The sequence below is a fragment of the Microtus oregoni genome, unplaced genomic scaffold (assembly GCF_018167655.1).
Source record: "Microtus oregoni isolate MIOR12 unplaced genomic scaffold, Mior012 000017F_ref0000208, whole genome shotgun sequence".
Classification (NCBI taxonomy): domain Eukaryota; kingdom Metazoa; phylum Chordata; class Mammalia; order Rodentia; family Cricetidae; genus Microtus; species Microtus oregoni.
The window spans coordinates 38,086,752-38,103,947 of NW_024543076.1; the positions used below are offsets into that span (position 1 = coordinate 38,086,752).

At 35.2% G+C, this 17,196-nt stretch overlaps 1 protein-coding gene across 1 annotated transcript in view; it reads left to right on the forward strand.

The window, feature by feature from the left end:
• The window catches only part of Zc2hc1a (zinc finger C2HC-type containing 1A), a 42,826-nt gene that overhangs the window by 19,164 nt on the left and 6,466 nt on the right, over positions 1–17,196 (forward strand). Inside the window, exons 5-8 of the mRNA XM_041667811.1 lie at positions 942–1,090; positions 2,692–2,785; positions 3,182–3,281; positions 14,589–14,696. Coding sequence (XP_041523745.1) covers positions 942–1,090; positions 2,692–2,785; positions 3,182–3,281; positions 14,589–14,696 — 451 coding nt within the window. The remainder of the gene's footprint in view (positions 1–941; positions 1,091–2,691; positions 2,786–3,181; positions 3,282–14,588; positions 14,697–17,196) is intronic.

A 17,196-nucleotide genomic window follows, 5' to 3' on the forward strand; every position in this document is an offset into this window, starting at 1 on the left:
AAAATCTAAATGAATCAGTAGAATTATATTTACAAAAGATCAAACTTTTTTTTTCAAAAACAGGCAATAGGCCGGCCAGATTACACTTCCCTGCTCTAACCGGCCAACTCCAGAAGTATTAATGGTGTGCGTTTCTGGGCTGACCCAGCTGGGCTACCTGGAACCCTTCCTAGTTGACATTATTTTCTGTAGTGTTGAGCTCCCTGCTTTAGAGACATTTCCATCATTTCTGGGCTGACCCAGCTGGGTTACCTAGAACCTTCCTAGTTGACATTATTTTCTGTAGCGTTGAGCTCCCTGCTTTAGAGACATTTCCATACTGCATCTTAGCTTCTGAGTCTTTTCCAGTCCATGTAAGTAATGCAGCAGTGGCGTTCTTCAGGGTAGTCCGCCTGGAGGAATTCTCCCAGTGTTTGAGCAGAACATTCGGATTGTTGCTAATATTTTAGACTGTTCCACTAATAACTGGGAAAAATTTCTAAAATTTGAATTATGCCAGTGAAACTCTGATTTTTAAATTATCTCTTCTATTTCTTGGGACCTCTTTAGAAAATATATTTTTTGGCAGTATTTTACCTACTTTTGATTTTTTGGAAAAAGACAGTTTAATCTGTACATGAATTTATGTTCCAATGTGTTTTTATTTAGGTGCCGTATAAAGTTCATGTCGATGGTCAAAGAAAACAATGCTTTTTTCTTACTGTTTTTTTCTACTGACACTTTATTTTATTTTTTCCTTCAGTTTAACTTAAATTGATCCAAGTGCAGGAGATAGAAAAGGCTTTTAAACATTTTCTTAACTATCTTTACTAAGTTTAGGGTCAGCCACATTGGCTGTTGTATGAGAATGGGAATCATGCTTATCAGATGGCATTATTTATATTGTTTATTCATAAAAGCTTTTACTGTCCACTACATCTTTCTCCTTTGATGTGCTTTAGATTACATTCAGTGTCCATATTGCCAGAGGAGGTTCAATGAAAATGCAGCGGACAGACATATCAACTTTTGTAAAGAACAGGCGGCGCGCATTAGTAATAAGGGCAAATTTTCTGCTGAAGCCAAAGGAAAGCCAGCGTCTCGGCCACAGGTGAATGCATGAGTTCAATTATTTCTAAAAACTAGTGAGAATGTGCCTCTTTGAGATTCATAGTTTTATGTTTATAATGTATAACACTAAACTACAGTTTTCCCATCAGCTAAAATGGATGTTGCTGAGGGCTTTGATATATAATTTGAATTACTTGGGAGAAAAATTAGCACAGATTAATTTATTAAGATATTTCATTTAGTAGGGGCTTCATTCCTTTCTTTAGTATTGCTGTAATTGCATTTTATTGGCCTTTTTTATTCAATTTAAAATATATTCTAATATTTAATCATAGTTCATTTTAAGTGAATCATTTATTGGCAGATAATTATAGTATTCTAGGTATATTTTGTTTATTTTAATTCTGTTTTGGTTCAAGAATGTATTTGCCAAAGTTTTTAGGCTATTAAAATGTGTTCTGTTGTCCTGTATGTGGTCTTATGGTATTTGCTGCATGGCATCTGGAGTGAAATGCTTGTTCTATATTGTGTGTTGGGATTTATAAATGCCAGGCCAATTGGCTGATTCCTATTGGCATTTCTTTTGAGTCTCACACCAATGATAGGAGATTTGCTAAAATATTTAGCTTTGATTATAGTATCTATTTTTCATGTTAATTTTGCCACTTGTATATCACATTTATAGAAATTTTTTAGATTGTGGTAATGTCTGCAGTTGTAATCCATGATATCTAGTGCCCTACTTATTGGTCCTTTAAAATATATTTTTTCTGGTGATTTTTGTGAAGTATATTTTATCTCATAAAATTAGTTATTTCTACTTACTATTCTTGGTTTTGCTCACGTTTTCTTTCTTTTCTCTATCTTTAATATTTTTTGTAGTCTTTTTACTAAACTACAAATAGTTATTTGTTTGTTTGTTTGTTTGTTTGTTTTAATTTGTCTGGCAAGCACCCTGGGTCGTTTGTTTGGACATATACTTGAAGTGAAATGTAATTATTCTTATACGTTGTTTGAGGTCTTTCATGCTTCTGCCTTCAGTTTTCTTTGTATATACAAACACATGTACATTATTCCTCTGCTTTATTCTTTTTACTAAGTGAAAAGCCAGGCTTTGTTTTTGTTGCTTTTCTAAGTCTTTGACACTGTCTGTCTGGAAACATTTTGAATTAAATTAAGTTGTGTCAGTTCGGCTGAATAACTTTCCTTTATTCATCTGATTGGTGCTGGCAAGTATTTGCTGCAACTCAAATGGGTTGAAATGATGTTTTTTTTCCCTCACCTAACCTAAAATTTATAGCTTTTAAAATATTTTTCAAATAATTGTGAATTTTTTGTAGTTTCCTGAGACATTTACAGTTTTTATAGAAGAATTACTTTACTCAAACATTTTTGTAAAAGTAATCTTGTTTTGATTTCTGTATTAGAATACTTTATTTTATAAATGTGAACATGTGATTCAGTATTACTAAATTGATGCAAAATGCTGCATAAATGTCATCACCATCTATCTCTTTAGCTTTTTCTTATAAAGCAAAAAGTCAGTCATTAGGTCTTCTGTGATGTTGAATTACTTGCTAAGTTTGCATTCCCTGATAACAAAATGATGTTGATAATTTTTTTTAATTTTCATTATTTTAGTATAAACCATCTCCACTTAAAAAATCAAATTCTCCTGGAACTGCAGCATCTTCCCGACTCCCACAGCCAAGTACTGCTAGCAAAGCTGTTGTAGGTAATGAGCTTCGCACGGGAACTAAACAAACAGAAGGAAGGCATGTTTGCTGATGAGGAAATGTTAGGAGCTCTTTCTGAGTAAAACTGAATGGTGCTGACTAACTTCTCCAGCCCAGTTCTTCTCTTGATTACTTGAAATGTTTTTGCGCATTTCTTATACCTGAACTTGGCAGCTGTTCTGAGAAAACAAGTCCTAACGGCATGAAGAAGATAACCCTGAAGTGGGATGTTGTTTGTGTGCCCATGACGAGATAACATACTCCTCATTAGTAGTTGTAAATTATGTAGAACTAGGCACAGAGTGTTGATAAAGAACTGCTGTCCTTGTTAGAGGCTCTGTTTTGTATGACTTTGCTTTGAGACTTGTTAAAACTATTGCCTTTTTTATTATAAGGTGTGCCTTCGGGTAAAGCATCTTCAGTTAACAGTTCTTTGGGAAACAAACTCCAGACCTTATCTCCTTCTCATAAAGCAATAGCAGCCCCTCAGGCAGGGTAAGTCCATGCTGAGTGTGTTATTGGTGTATATATTTCAATTACATCACTGTTCTGTTTGTCCTTATTTTTTCTAAGTGTGTGTGTTTCCTTCAGCGCATTGCTGGAAAGGAGATAATCAGTGATGCTATGGAGCAATCTCAGTTTATTGTTTCAGAGAATATAGTATGTTCTCATCAAGACGCTTAAAGTGCGTGCGTGTGTGTGTCTGTGTCTGTTTATTCGTGTGTGTTTGTGTGTGTTCATGTGTGTGTCCGTATGTGTGTGTGTGCGCATGTGTGTGTGTTCGTGTATGTCTGTGTGTGTTTGTGTGTATATGTGTGTGTCTCGTGTGTGTTCATGTGTTCGTGTGTGTGTGTGTCCGTGTGTGTGTATGTGTGTGTCTCATGTGTATTCATGTGTTCGTGTGTGTGCATGTGTGTGTATGTGTGTTTGTATGTGTGTTCATGTGTGTGCGCGCGTGTGTGTGTCCGTGTGTGTGTTTGAGTGAACAGCTTTATTTTGGGGCATCTAAGAAGCAATGTAAAGTATAAAGGTTTAGTAGCAGCTGTAATATGTCGAGCACTATTTATCAGCCATTGTGCTGCACAGTGTGCATAGGATTTAGTTAAGTCTCCTTTGTCATGGGGCAACTCAGAGAATCAGGCTTGTTTAAAACTCTTTAGGAAAAGCCAGGATCTGACTGAAATCTTCTTAACTAGAAAACAGTCGAGTGTTTTTATTATAATGTATGAAAATCAATGAAATGTATAGTTTTGATAGAATAATATGTATAGAAATATATTTGGCAAATATATATATAAATGCATTTTCATGATTTTGCTATGAGAAAATATAGGATACAGCATTCAAAATGGAATTTTCTGTAGTATACTTACATTATATGAAGTGTAATATAATGGAACTAAAATATGTTTAGACAAAGTGGCAGAACACACTGAATTATCACTCTTAGGTGAGACTATTCACTAATAATTTTATTCTTCATATATGTCTATCATTTTATACATATGGCTTTTAGTAAAATAGCTTTTACCTTCATTGTAATGTTGGAAACTTTGTCGATAACATTAGTTTATTATCGAAACACTTTCATGGCTTTCCTTTCCTCTGTTAATGAATCACACGGCTAAGGGATTACCACAAAATACAGTTCTTGTCTTTCTTTACATGTGCGGTTGCTTACAGAAACATAACTCACTTTATTTTCAAATATACTTTACCTCTGACTCAAAGTCATGTATTATCATGAAGAAAATTTACAGAGAAATAATTGTCAGTTGTCATTAACTATTTTTTTCTCACTCAATTCAGACAGCATAGGAAATCCAACATACACAAAGACTTCGAGTTTGGGGAGATGAGTCAGTGGGTAAAACATTTGCCATGTTAGTATGAGTATTTGAATTCCAATCCCAGAACCCATGTAAGACACAGACATTGTGATGCCCAATACTGTAACAGTCATTCTGCCAGGGATATAGGGGGCAGAGACAGAGAATCCCTGGACACTCATGGACAAGCTAGCCTGATATACATAGCAGCAAACAAGAGACTTGGGGCAGAAAGGCAGAGGTGAGGACCAGTTCCTGATGTTGTCCTCTTACCCTTACATGTGCAGCATGGCAGATGTGTGCTTACACTTAGACATACCAGTATGTGTACATACACACAAAGATCACATACCCACATACGTATAGCTCATTGGTGGACAGTTGCCTAGCATGTGCAAAGCATTGAGTTCAATTCCCAACATGATCAAGAAGAATACAAATAATGAAGACTACATAATAGAAAAACAAAACAAAAACCAGCTAACAAAATACTAACAAAGTACAATAAATTGTCTTCTTATTTCATCTTCTGGTGGTTAAAAAAACAAAACAATTCTAATTTTTTTTGTCTTCTCAATTGGTGAACTCATTAAATAGTAATATATAGACATTTACCATAGCAAAGAGAATTGTTTTTACTTGGGCTGTAGTCTTTAGTGTTTTGGTTTCAAGCTTAGAAAGCAATATTTTTCAATACTTCTATTATATTGTTTTTCTCTTTGGTCATATTAAGTTATATTATGTTTTAAGCAGGCTATGGACATGAAGCTGGCTGGTAGAATTTTTCAAAAAGAATTTTGGGACTGGGAAATTGGTTCAGTGGTTAAAAAACATGCTATACAAGTATGAGGTCTAGAGTTCTGATCCCCAGAAGCCATACAGCACTGAGTGGGCATAGCAGTCTGCTGTGATGCCATCCCTGGAGGTGACTTCTCAGTTCCCAGATTAAGCTCACAGGACTAACCTTACCAATAGCTCTGGGTTTGATATTGAGTCCCTGCATCAGTGAATGCGGTGGAAGGACAGTTAAGGATGATTCCTGTTACCAACTTCTATCCTCCATGTGCTTGTTCACACCATACACACCCACAGACACACATGCACCCATACATCCTGTACACACATGCATGGACACCATACACATCCACAGACAGACACACACACACACACACACACACACATGCTGTGCATACACATGCATACATCATATACACCCACAGACAACACACACCCACACCCACACATGCTGTGCACACACATGCATACATCATATACACCCACAGACACACACATACACACCCACACATGCTGTGCACACACATGCATACATCATATACACCCACAGACACACACATACACACCCACACATGCTGTGCACACACATGCATACATCATATACACCCACAGACACACATATACACACCCACACATGCTGTACACATACCATCACATACACCCACAGACAGACACCCACACCCACAAACAGACACAAATGCACCCATACATTTGTACACATGCATGGACACCATACACACCCACACATGCTGTACACACACATGCATACATCATATACACCCACAGACAGACACATGTTGTAGGAGGCTGCTAGTTAATTTCCCTACCGCCATCAGCTCAGACCCAAAGTAACCACAAGATGCTGTATTAATTAAATCACTGCTTAACCCATTAGCTGTAGAATCTTATTGGCTAACTTTTAAATCTGAATTTAACTCACTTCTATTAATCTATGTATCGCCACGAGGCTGTGGCTTACAGGCAAATGTCTGTCTCTGGTGGCTCCATGGCTTCTCTCTGCCTCCGCCTCCTTTCTCCCAGCATTCAATTTAGATTTCCCCGCCTAGCTCTGTTCTACCCTATCACAGGCACAAAACAGCTTCTTTTTTAACCAGTGGTATTCACAGCATACAGAGGGGAATCCTACATCATGTACCCACACACGTTGAAAAATAATCAGACAAAAGCTTGAACATACATATGCAAACACCACACACAAAAGAGAGAAAGAAGAGTCAGCAACAGAAAGCGCACAAGAGTGGGTAAGTGAGCACACTGCTCATGGAGTCAGAAAACCAAGCTCTTGCATTCTACCGTGCCACTAGGTCGGTATGTAGCAATCTCTCTGACATTGCTTTGTGACTGTGAATAGACTTTGATTCCTGTTGTAAAAAAACCTGACCAACGTTTATACGAACCTAAGAGAAAAATGGTTTTACCAACAGGCAGAGATTTTGAACAAATACTTTTATATGTATTGTATTGCTTATTGTGCCATGAAAATTGAACACCTTGGTTGTCCCATATCTTATTAAATTGGCAGTCATGTGTGTTCAGATTCTAATTATCTATATAGAAGTTCCTTCTACTTGAAGAGAAATTACTTTTTACTTCGGGTCAATAAATTTACTGTAATAGTTTGAGTATTATTTTTATTGAGCATATTCCTGTTATGTATCAGAACACTCAACAGCTGTCTATTTAGCACCAGCCACCATTTCTGTTTTAGAGTCTTTGAAGCAGTGATGCTTTTGTTTCCTTTGCTAAATTGTAAACACCATGAGGGCAGAATCAACATGAAAACATCCATCCTAACTAAATTCCTGATATTTTTAGGGGTTGACTGATAAAAATAATGGATTGATATATTAATCAACTATGAACTTGTTGGCTTATTCTAGAGTAGTGGTCCTGGTGAAGAATACTGTAAAGTTTTCATGGCAATGATCTTCTCCAATTATCTATCAATTCAGGATTGAGTGACGATGGGATTAAGACTAGTCAGTTGTAACATTGAAGGTATTAAACATTACATGAGACTGATAAATACTTGATGATCCTACAGCTGTTTCAAGCATGCTGTTTATAATCTTTAGTATAGTTAACTTTATTCATGTATGCTAGTCTATCATAGTCTGTCATATATTGGAATTATGACATTTTAGTATTTGTAGTTGGAAAAATCCTTATGTTTCTTCATTCTAGATAACCTGTAGTGAATATCTACATTTTTTTAAAATAAAGCTCTCAAATATACTTTTTCACCTGAATTCTAACTGATAATTTTATGTAATCTCAGGAAAGTTCAGAAATTTGACGTAATATTGTCATCTTTGAGTAAGATCACAAAACTGACATGTCTTAAGCTGTGTTTTCTCTCCCCCCGCCCCATCTTGGTTTCTTTTTTTTATTTTTTTTTAAATTTTTTTCTTTCCCATATTTTCTTTTTTTTTCTTTTTTTTTAAATTTATTTATTTATTAAAGATTTCTGCCTCCTCCCCGCCACCGCCTCCCATTTCTCTTGGTTTCTTGACACAAGCTTTCTCTGTGTAACAGCCCTAGTTGTCTTCATACTCACTCTGTAGGCCAGGCTGGCCATGAACTCACAGAGATCTACCTGCCTCTGCCTCCTGAGTACTGGTATTAAAGGCATGTGCCACCACTGCCCAGCATACATATCATTTTCAATAGCTAAATTACTTTTTCAATAATTTCTGTCAGTTACTAAGGAGAAGTGTTTAGAGATTGACCATAGTAGATGGTGTAAAGTGTAGCTACAGAGTACATGTAAGGAATATTGTGAGTGCAGGTGGGCGTGTGTACACAGATGTGTGTACATGATTGTGTGTAGGCCTGAGGTCAGTATTGATTGCTATTATCTCATTTTTTGAAACAGGGATTGATGTGGGATTTCCCTCTGTATGCTGCGATTACTGTTGGTTAATATAAAAAACTGTCTTATGCTTGTGATATGGTAGAGTAGAGCTAGGCAGGGAAAACTAGACTGACTGCTGGGAGAAAGAAGGTGGAGTCAGAAGCCATGGAGCTGCCAACAGAGACAGACATGCTAAAATTTCGCCAGTAAGCCACTGCCTCATGGTGATACACAGATTCAGATGTAAAAATTAGCCAATAAGAAGCTAGAGCTAATGGGCCAAGCAGTGATTTAATTAATAAAATTTCTGCATGGTTATTTTGGGAGTCTAGGAAGCTTGGAAACAAGCAGTTTCCCACTACAAGGGTCTGTCATTGAATTCTGCCAGCATGCTAGCCTGAGCCAGAGGGATTCTCCCGTCATCACCCAGTACAGGTGCGCACAATGATGCTCAGCATTTTATAGGGTGTCTGGGAATTCGAACCCATGTTATCTTGTTTGTGCAGCAAGCAGTTTATTGACTGAGCCATCTCATGAGCTCTAGAGAACACCATTTAATAAAAAATTGGATTTGATTTTAATACTTTATTAAATTAGTGAGAAATAAATGCCTCTTGTTTTATGATCATAGTGTGTTCCTATAAAAAATTTTTTTTGCACTTACTCACTTTGTATGTGCATACAAAGGCATGCGTGTTAGTGGGAAATAGGTGTTACTTTTTGTCCACCATGTACATCCTGGGGATTGAACTCAGGTCATCAGGCTTATCAAGAAATACCTTTATTTGCTGAGCCTTTTTGCCAACCTAGAAACCTCTTTCTTCTGGTGTATGAACAAACCTAGCTTGTTATGTGAATTAGAAATGATTAATGATTGCAGCTAATGTATTAGGGTGATTTCTGTATTGTGGATTTGGTATATGAAATTATCTGTGATGGATTAGAATTCATATCAATGTGTATATACATACATACATACATACATCATTCTAGAGCATTGAATGTCACAGAATATCCCAACTGCAGAGATCCACAGAATAACAAATGCGACTTGGTAAATTTTTCCAGTATGATTCCTGAGACCATCTCTTGATTATGCAATAATCGGTGCCATTTTCTGCAGCTAAGGACTCATCAGAAGCAGGGAGGTTTATTTCTCAGTGGACTTATTTTTATATCCGCAGGAAGCAAGGAACATTTTTGAAGTTGAAATTTGCTTCATCAGGAATAGGTTGAGATCATTGCCAAATATTTCCTCAAGTAATCATTCAGTTATTAATCCTTTAAAAATTCAAAAAACCCTGTATGAGATCCTGATAAACTATTGACATTTATATATTTTAGTTTGTCAGTAGGAGATTGTAGCAGAACATAGGCTTGACTTTAGCCCCAACCACATTTACTAATATTTAGTCTAAAAAGTATTTGAATTTTGTGTCTATCTAAAACAATCATTTTTATTGCCACCATATAAATTTTTATGTAGTGGGTTGAATTTGTAGCTGACATGCAGAAATCATCTCTGGGGCCCTTCCTTCAGTTAGGTTTTCACATTGGAAACATTCTCAGCGCTCCTGTGCATAACCAACAGGAAACAGTTACCTTAGATCACTGCCTTAGGCTTTTATTCAATTCTATGTATCTCTTTTTTCTCTGTTGATTCATATGCAAGATTTAAATACTTGTTACCATAATTAAAGAATCTGTTTTTATTTAAAATATACTTAAGTTTGTGTGTTTTGTATGTAGAACACAGGGTTAAATCCAGGACCTTCAGTGCGCTAAGCTAAAGTTTTCTACAAATCTAAGTTTAGTAACTCTCTGTAACAGATTTCAGTCCTTATTCACAAGTCAGACGCCTTCTTAAAGGCAGTGTCTGTGACAGTATTGCTTTGATAATTCTTAACATTTACCAATTCAAAGCACAAACATGACCAGTTAGAATTTGAAGTCAAATTGGATTGTTTCATAATCCTATAAATTAAGGATAAATTTTAATCTTAAAGATTTGCAGAAATTGTGTTTAAGACGTCTGCTGAAAGTTGTTTGAAATGTACCACTACGTGCATTTACCATCAACTTTGCTGCATAGACAGAGACCATCAAATGACTTTAATGTTGCTCCTGAGAGACCATTAGGTTCTAGAAAGATGACTATATCCTTCCTGGATACTAATCTCTTTAAGAACACATATCAGCTCTTTGGTTTTCTACTCTGTTCTCTCAGATTAGCAGTGTCTGACAGTATCATGTGTCTTTAGGGCTTACTGCATGAAATGAGTTAGAAACATTAGTGAGAGAGCAGGTATCTCTTTAAGGAATATATGTGAGGCAGAATCTCACTGTTATTTTGACTGGCTTAGAATTTACAGTGAAGACTAGCCTGGGCCGGAACTCACAGTTATCCTCCTGCCTCTGCTTCTGAAGTACTGGAATTAAAGGCTTGCACTTCTACACCTAGTTCAAGAATATCTTTAATATTAAATATGGCATGTTTCTTACTACCAATTTAAGGTAATTTTTCTAATTTGCAAATTTTCCTGTTCTCTCCCATGAATGGTTGTTTAGTGGTGATAGTATACGATTTGACCACATAGACAATGCAGTATTGTACAAACCTGCAGTTAGCATTAGCATCCGCTAGATGGAGATATTGTACACAATAGGTTTAAAAAGGTTCACAATGGTGTGATTGCACGTTTTACCTGTGATATTTAGATTGACCATGTCTTTTAAAATATAGATCTTGTTTTGCCTTTTCACTACATATATTCCAGAAATAAACTTATTCCTTATTGGAAAGTGAGATAAGATAAATATATAAGGATTCCATATACAATTATATCTTTTAAATACAAGTAAAATAATAGAGAAGAAAGGTTCTTCCATTTCAGGGAAAATGAAAATTTTGTTATTTGTGAATAACAGCCCCTACTTCACTTCTAGCTTCACATATTCCGTTGCTTCCTAATTTATTCCGTTTTTCTTGATAAATGTGGAACTAACACCACATGGAAACTGGCAAGGTGGCCTAAATGGTCAAGGCACAGCAGTCTAATGATGGGCACTTTATGAATCAGAAGTGTAGGACATGTGCGTTTGTCCTGGCAGTTAGTTGTTTAAGAAAAGTGTGTGGATGTCTAGTGAACAAGAGTGTCTTTATCTGAAGAAAAATAATCCTTATGTCTACATAATTCTTTAGAGGCAAGCAACCGGTAGCAATCTCCTTATGGGTACACCTTTATATATTTTAATAGTAAGATGGACAAGTTAGGCCCTCCTCTTCGAACTGGAAGACATGTGCAAAGGTTGTATGACAGTGATACAAAGTCAGACAGTGCCTTCAAAAGACATGAGTTATTACCCGTTTACAAGTAAGTATAATGCAGTTGGTTGGTCTTTATCAGATATTTCTTACAGGCTCTATATTATAGACTATTGTAATTTTTAACCTGTGTGAAAGTAATCTTAATCATTTTAAGCCATTTTAGTGCTAAATTTCTTTACAAGTCATAAAATGTTTTTGATTTTCTATTCAAATTAACACCATCATGCCTTTTATTCTACTTAATGTTAATTTTAAAAGATGTTGTAGCAGTTACCTTCAACAATTATTTCTGTGAATGTTAAATATTTTAGGAGTAGTAGCCTTATAAAGAAATATATAGGGCAAGTTACATAGTCAAGCAGATGATGAGCCAGAGGAACAAAGATTCTAGGCCAACAATCAAGTGATTCCCAGGCCTCTCTTAGTTGTTTACAAATGGCACACGAGGAGGCATGACAGTGTCTCTCTGGCCTGCTTGCCATGCAGGCTGACAGTCACAGTCACTCTGGAAACGCCAGGGCATGAGATGTCAGGATTCACACATCTGGGCTTCAATATCTATTCATTTTAGTCCTCATTCTTAAATGAGAAATTAGTGTTAACAAATGGATATCTGTTTAAAATTTTAAAATATTAATGAAGTTAACAGTGGATCCCACTTACTACTCACCATGAATACAGCGATAGATTCCAGCTAGGCATGCAATGAGACAGTTACAGGAGAACATCCTAACATAGCACGGTTGCTTTTAAGTAGTTAGTGATCATTTGTAGAAGACATTGTGTTCTGAGCTTTGAGTTGATGCAGCGATCAGGGGAAATTGTCTAGGAAAAAATGAAGTGTAATTTTATAATTAGTCTACTTTTATATGTTTGAACTATATATAGAACATTACGTTCACATATAGACTTAGGGTAAATACTTACCAGATTGTGTCCAGGAAGAAAATGTTTTGAGTATGTGAGCAACATGTTAAGAATTGATCAGCATAGATAGTTCTTTTCAGTCATTTCAGGACGGCTCTTGAGAATCAGATTTCCTCTCTTAGAAGATATTAGAAAAACAATAGGCGTATAATATCATAACGATTTAAGTTGATAATCTTATATTTTCCTTTAATTTAATCTTTTAAAGTTTGGTCTATTTGCACATGATATTCAAGGTATCTTTAGCTGTGTATCTTAGATGCATTATGTGAGGGTAATGATATGCAAAAAAGAAACTATACTTCCCATTTGAATGACACTCTGGCATTTTTTTTAATGTAGAGATCAACATAGAAAGGCACGATTCCAGCTCTACTTTATGAAAGTGGAATAGAATAAGCCTCATAGATAGACTTAGGGGAACCGTTCGGTTATCTCATCAGTGCAACAAAGCCTTTCTTTGCTTCTTGGAGAAGTGGCTACTCAGAACAACCATTCTGAACTGAAGCATTATGTATGGAATATACGATCTGCAATATTATTCACCAAATTTAAGTACTGATCTGCCCACATAATAACATTTCAGCTTATACAGTCTCTAAACACAGCATCTCCAAGCCGGGCATGTCGTACAGTGTCTAAACCAAAATGTCAACATGGAATGGAATGATACCTTCATTCTTAGTATACTAAGTATTTGGAGACTAGTTAATAGTTAATACATGCATGTATTCTGGAAGTAGTTGTTCAATCTATTAGGGAAATTCCCATCTTACCATATACATAAGTAGAGTAGGGAGAATATCAGCCAAAAATTAAGAACTGCTAAAGAATTTTTCAAGTTTTTTTCCCATTTATATTACAAGATTGCTTGTTTGCAAAATAAACTTAGTCCTTAGAGAGGAGGACGGGACTGATTCCTTATTGACTCTCTGAATATTGACTTTGCAGTATACTACTAGAGTCCCTTTGGTTAAGTTATTCAAGGGCCTTTGCCTCTATTAACCATTTATAGCATGAAGTTATTTATTAGAATTAAATAAAGTTACTTATGCGAAACAGAAAAGTATTTAGTATGTAATATTTACTATTAAAAGGGAACATGTGGGGCTGGAGAGATGGCTTAGCAGGTTAAAGTGCACTGAGTATTCTTCCAGAGGACCTGGGTTCCATTCCCAGTACCCACATAGCAGTTTACAACTGTCTATAGCTCCAGTTCCAGAGTCTGACATCCTTATACAGACATACATGCAGGCAAAACACCATGTGCACAAAATAAAAATAAATCATTAAAATTTTTTTCAAAAGTTAACACACAGTGGCAGTATCAATAGTAGTAATAAATTCAGCATGCTGGATTTTTATATGAATTTATATATTAAAACTTTTCTGTAATGTTAAATGATAAATTTACCAATAAGGAAGGTCAAGTTATCATTATCATTACTATCATTAAAAAAGTTGTTTGGTAACAGTGGAGTTTTAACCTAAAATTATGTAAACTCCACATAGCCTCTCCTGTTAATAGTATATAATAATTCAGATGTCAAAAGTTTGAAAATGGAAACATCTTGTATAGATGTTTCCATCTGTACAGTTGGTGAAATTAAATCTTTTTTTTAATCACTCTAAGAACATTCATAAAAATGAATATTATCATTTAAAGTAGCTAGCAACTTTTTTTTATTTTAACTATATTCTATATTTCTAGGCTAGCAATAATACTTGTTTAATGTTTGCTTAGGAGTTGTCTGTAAACAGTGTCCATGTTGTGAGCAATTATAAATGAGGCTTTTAAACTATAGTTTTAAAGTGAAATTTTCTATGGGCATAAGTAATATGTTATTTGTGTTGTATTTTATGAAGATAATGTTACTCAGTGTATCTTATCGTTAATATTGACTAATACTACTTGTTCTCAGCTTAAAGATATACTTGGATTTATTCTTTCGTACTTCTCTGCAGCCTGCTTTTCTACTGATAGAAAAAAAATCAAGAAGCATTAATTTTAATACTTTTTCAGCATATCTTCACTTTCTCTCTTCCAGAGCTAACATCAAATCTCGAAATACTACACCTCCTAGCCTGGCAAGAAATTCTGTGGCAGGTGTGCTTACCAACAAAAGAAAAACTTATACTGACAGTTTTGTAGCCAGGTACGTTTAGCTTGTTCATCTCATAATTAGCATGCAGATTAATGTATGCCTTCAAATTCTATACACAAAATAGGTAATATGCTGTGTGTGCTCTAGATTTTGCTTTGTTGTAGAGCTCAGTATAGCTTTCAAATGGACAAGAAACAATTGAAGCAGAAACACTGTTTTATTACAGTTTTTCATTGTAAATTCTCAAATACTTCTTGTTCAGATTTACTGGGTTTATTTAGCCTTTTTGGGTTTTTTTTCTTGCATGTTTAAATCAAGTTCAGTATGAACTGTAGATAGACCTTGTAAATATTGCTATTGTAATTTCCCATATTTTCATATTTAGTCCTATCCTGAAAAGACTTTATACACACACACACACGCATGCACACACGCACACACGCATGCACACACGCACACATAGAGAGACAGAGAGATTAACATTTTTGAATGAAAAGATAGAGAATGGAAAAATAAGAATTTAAAGATAAGTTGAAAGTTAACAATAGGTTTGTCCATAGGGGATGTGTGAGCAGTTATGAACTACACACTGTGTTTTGAAATTTGTAATAGTGAGGGGCCAATGGCTATAGAAATGTAGCTCACAGTGTCTATAAAGTAAAAACTACATGGTCTCTGAAAAAGAGTACTTAGTCTAAAGGTCTTAATACATTCCCTAAGTGCTTCATGAGAAAGGGACTAGGTGACATCATGAATAATTTGAGTAATATTCTTACTGTAAACGTGGGATGAGTTTATAGTGTGATTCACTGAAGGCCAAGGACATGATATCCTGTGATGTACTTCAAAATTGGGATGTGTATGTTGTAAAGTGTGTGTTACCTGCTTTATCTCAAGTGTGTAACATGCCAGTTCTCCAGAATTCTGATTTCACGCAGGGATAGGTTCAAATCTTTGATCTTGGGATGATTCCTGAAGCTGAAGTGTAGTGAGGTTTTTGACGTCTTTGGTTTAGAAAGTGGACATTTGTGCATCTGCTATGGAAAGAACTTTAAGACTGATGCTTTGCATAACAGGTGCGAATAACAGTGAAACAAATGAACAACATGTCCCAGCTAGATTCTTGAATAAATGCTGTTTGTCTCTGCTGGGGTTTTGATGCATATCAGATATCAAAGACATGAGCCTCTGTTTCTCGGAGATCTGAAATTCTGAAGTGTACCTTTACTATGATACATATATTTGCAGATGTATATCTCCATGTATTTTGGATCAAGGTTGAAAGTAGGATTATCATTCTCTTATACTTAATAAATTTAAAAAAGTGTATATCTGCACTACAGACTTTAATATTATATGTCATATACAGAGAAACGATCAAAAGAAAAAATTACTAACAAGCAGGAACAGAAACTTTACAGTAAGAAATGTGAAATGTTTTTCCTAAATGATTGATACCTGAAAAGAAGCCTGAACCTTTCTCCTCGACTTTTTAACACTTTTATGTCTCAGGTTGCAACAATTTTGGTTGTAACAGACCTAGATTTCTGAGATATTTCTTTCCTTAGAAAAATAACAAATTGCACAGTCTAAAAATTGTTGGTGAAACACCCAGAAATAGGGGGTGAAAATGAAAATCTGATATATCAGATTTCAGTATATACATATACATATAAATATATATAAATACATAAAATACCAATTATTAAGTAAATAACAATTACTGCTTATTATATTTTCTGAATAGGGGTTGGTATATTGTTATTGCAGCCTTTTCTGCAATAAAAAGGAAATATAGTTTTCATAAAAATTCCACTTGAACACATGAGTGTAAATTGCATGGGAATCAGTTTAAAGATCATGAAAATTTTTGACATAGAAAATTTAATACTTTCAATGATATTGAAGAATATGTAAGAAGATATCTTTCTACAAAATAGAATTTTGTACCAGAAATCTATATTGAAAAGCTTCTGTACCAATGACTAATTTGACATACGTTTTAATATCATTTTCAAATAATTCATGAATCTTGATTAATCATTTTGAAAATATGTGTGAAGAACAAAAGCCTAAAATTAACCAGGACAAGGCAAAAAAAACCAGTATCATGAATGATGTTTAAGGTTACAGTGGATCAGACGGTTTGATGTTAACTCCTAGATAAACAAAGAGAGTGAAACAAAGGGAAAGACGTAAGTGACATGAATGACTGGAAATCTGTCCCACTTTAGAGGAAGCAATGCAGATGTCTAGGGCAGAGTATTCTGCAGCTATTGAACTTGCCCACATGGTGAAAAAATCAGTTATGATGCTAGGCATGTAGACCCGTGATTAGAGCCTTGTTGAACATATGTGTGCTTTAGTATGCATACATTCTCTCTTTCTCACGTTTCTCTCTCTCTCTTTCTCTCTCTCTCTCTCTTTCTTTCTCTCTCTCTCTCTCTCTCTCTCTCTCTCTCTCTCACACACACACACACACCAGTAAATTAATTGCTAGTAAGGTAAATGCCTAAATATGGAAAGTGAAGCGATTAAGATTTATTTATTT